The sequence below is a fragment of the Octopus bimaculoides genome, chromosome 10 (assembly GCF_001194135.2).
Source record: "Octopus bimaculoides isolate UCB-OBI-ISO-001 chromosome 10, ASM119413v2, whole genome shotgun sequence".
Lineage (NCBI taxonomy): Eukaryota > Metazoa > Mollusca > Cephalopoda > Octopoda > Octopodidae > Octopus > Octopus bimaculoides.
The window spans coordinates 86,726,928-86,729,959 of record NC_068990.1 but is presented as its reverse complement, the minus strand read 5'-3'; the positions used below and the strand labels follow the sequence as shown (position 1 = coordinate 86,729,959).

The 3,032-nt window shown below is 38.4% G+C and overlaps 1 protein-coding gene across 1 annotated transcript in view; it reads left to right on the top strand.

Moving 5' to 3' along the window:
• The window catches only part of LOC106869938 (sodium- and chloride-dependent glycine transporter 1), an 89,950-nt gene that overhangs the window by 73,679 nt on the left and 13,239 nt on the right, over positions 1 to 3,032 (top strand). Inside the window, exon 12 of the mRNA XM_014915875.1 lies at positions 2,669 to 2,768. Coding sequence (XP_014771361.1) covers positions 2,669 to 2,768 — 100 coding nt within the window. The remainder of the gene's footprint in view (positions 1 to 2,668; positions 2,769 to 3,032) is intronic.

The window sequence follows — 3,032 nt, the reverse complement described above, 5'->3', positions numbered from 1 at the left end:
TATATATATATATATATATATATATATGCGCGCGCGCGCGTGTGTGCATGTGTGTCTTTGTGTCTGTGTTTGTCCCCCATCACCGCTTGACAACTGCCATTGATGTGTTTACGTTCTCGTAACTTAGCCGTTTGGCAAAGAGGCCAACAGAATAAATACTAGGTTTTAGTGTCCTGGGGTCGATTTGTTCGACTTAAAACCTTCAACGCGGTACTCCAGCATGGCCACTGAAACAAGTAAAAGAGACTAGATGGAAGATACATATCATCACTTTAAATCTCTCTCTCTCTCTCTCTCTCTCTCTTTCTCTCTTTATTTGCAAACATTGCTGAAGGGTGGTGTATTATATGACGTTTCTCGGTGAGACTGAATTTGCAGTAATTTCACCAGATCTCCTGCAGATATTGGCGGCTTCTCAGTTGTCTCTCTTGGCATTTTCTATAATGCATTTCTCCAGTTATTTGCCTTTTACGTGAGGTTTTTCTATATATCGACAAATATACGTTTATTACGACTAACTTCGAGCTCTACGTGTTTCTAATATTTTCGTTCGTAAATCATACTGCCACTAAATTGACTTTAACAGTGATGCAACCCATCTTTATGGTATTTTTATTGAAAACGTATCGGAATTTATGAGCGTTCTGGAAATGTTTTCTGATTAGGGAAGGAAATATTGTGTAACTGTAGTTTATGCAGTAATGTTCTAGATTGCATTTTACCCTATACAATTTCTCCGCCTAACGTTATAATGAGTATGCAAAAGGATGTTGGAATTTGATGCATTCAATATATCAGCCAAGTGATTGGGCGAAAGAAGACGAACGTAAACCACAAGTGCTAACAACTTAGGAAATATGTCAAATCGACCAATGCTTACGGTGGTTAAGACATGGTCAGAATTTACTTCATCTGTCTTAATTCCTTAGAGAACGCAGTGCCCACTACTGTGCGAATACTATCGGGCTATTAGAACTGAAGAAAGTTATTCCAGATATGAAATATTAGCTGAGTTATTGTTAACGTATTTATTGCAGGGAGCGTTAAAATAATAACTAGAAATGAATATGCGTCAGGAGAAAAAAAGACATCAGTCAAAGATGAATGTTTATTTATTTTTATTTTTTTGTTATTTTGTTATTTTGATCGGCAATGTCTCCGTCTAATTTTGTGTTTCTCGGAAATGCACTGAATTCATATTCTGAAGGAGAATCCCAAGTTCATATATAAAAAAAAGTGTTTAATTGCTTCCACAGAAAAATATAATTGGTTACAAACTAAATACTTTGAAGACGCCAACCAACGTTCCATACACAGAATACCTTAACGTTAATTAGCTATTGTTTTTCAAGATGTCGTTTCAGAACGACTTAATTTTCAAATGATTATATTTCTTAAACTAATTAAGTATTGTCTAATTTATCAAGGTGTCGGCAATACGGGTGCAGATTATGCATCCTTTTAAAGTGTAGACTTATTGTTAAATCTTCTAACATAGTGAATTCAAGTATTAAACTTCCAGCAAAAGATTAGCATACGAGGGGAGGCATTATTTATATCCATATAAGGCGGCGAGCTGGCAGAAATGTTAGCGCGCCGGGCGAAATGGTTAGCGGTATTTCGTCTGTCTTTATGTTCTGAGTTCAAATTCTGCCGAGGTTGATTTTGCCTTTCATCCTTTCGGGGCCGATAAATTAAGTACCAGTTGCATTCTGGGGTCGTTCCCAAAATTTCGGGCCTTGTGCCTAGAGTAGAAAAGATTATTTATATCCATATACATATACAAAAGTAAACACATAAATATATGTATGTGTGTATGTGTGCATATACGCATGCACATATACATATACATCCACATATATACATACGTGCACATACACATGCATATACATATGTATATCTATAACGTACACATTCACAGTAATCACTCGCCATATCACAGTTCATCTACTGCGGTTTATTATTTAAACTTACGTCGATTCCTCGCTGATGTTTTTTCTCCATTTATAATAAAACAAATATATGCAAATTATAAAAATAATTAAAATAAAATATACAGTACTGTTTCTACTTCACGGATTTTTACCTCTCGCGGGGGTGGGGAACGTACCCTCGATAGTCGAGTGATTACTGTATAGTGAGTTGTATCCAAGTATGGGTGGCTTGTCTGGTATCCTTTGAAGAAATCAATCTAGACTCCGTTTAAAGCTGATAGGATTCTTTTCCTCTTTTATCTGTTTCGGGACAATGTTAAACAGGGCAGGGCCTGTTGAGGAAAAGAAATTATGCCGCAGTGTACCTATATGTTGTGATCCTGAATTGGGCAGGGGGAGTATGGCCCGTGGTCCCAGCTTTGGATGAACTTTGAAACTAATGTTCCTGTCGTATATATGACTCATCCGCCAGATTGGGGTCTACAGTGTACTCGGACTTCGTAATTTTCAGAGGATATTTGCATATATTGATGAGGAACCGCTATAGAATGGAAGGGATGCATATCTTTTTACACTCTGATAATGTTACACTATAGAGTCTACACACTGAAACACACACACACACACACACACACACACACACACACACACACACGCAACATATATGCACAGACTCATTATGCATACACTTACAGATGCGTTTATAATTATTTACTTATTTATTCCTTGTGCAGGGTGGTCACTATATGCTGAATCTATTTGATACCTACCTGGGTGGATTTCCTTTACTTGTAGTCGGTGTGGTTGAAGGATTTGTTATCAGTTGGGTATATGGTAAGTACTGTCTTGTTCCCCCACTCCTCCCTCCTCCTCTTCCTCCTCTCCTCCTTTTCCTCTTCCTCCTCTCCTCACCCTCCTCTTCCTGCTCTTTCTTCTTCTTTGTCATCATATGCTTCTATCCCATCATCTCACTACTACTACTACTACCACCACTACCACAACTACTACCACCGCCACGACCACCACGACCACCACGACCACCACTACTACTACTACTACCACCACCACCACCACCACCACCACCACCACCACCACCAC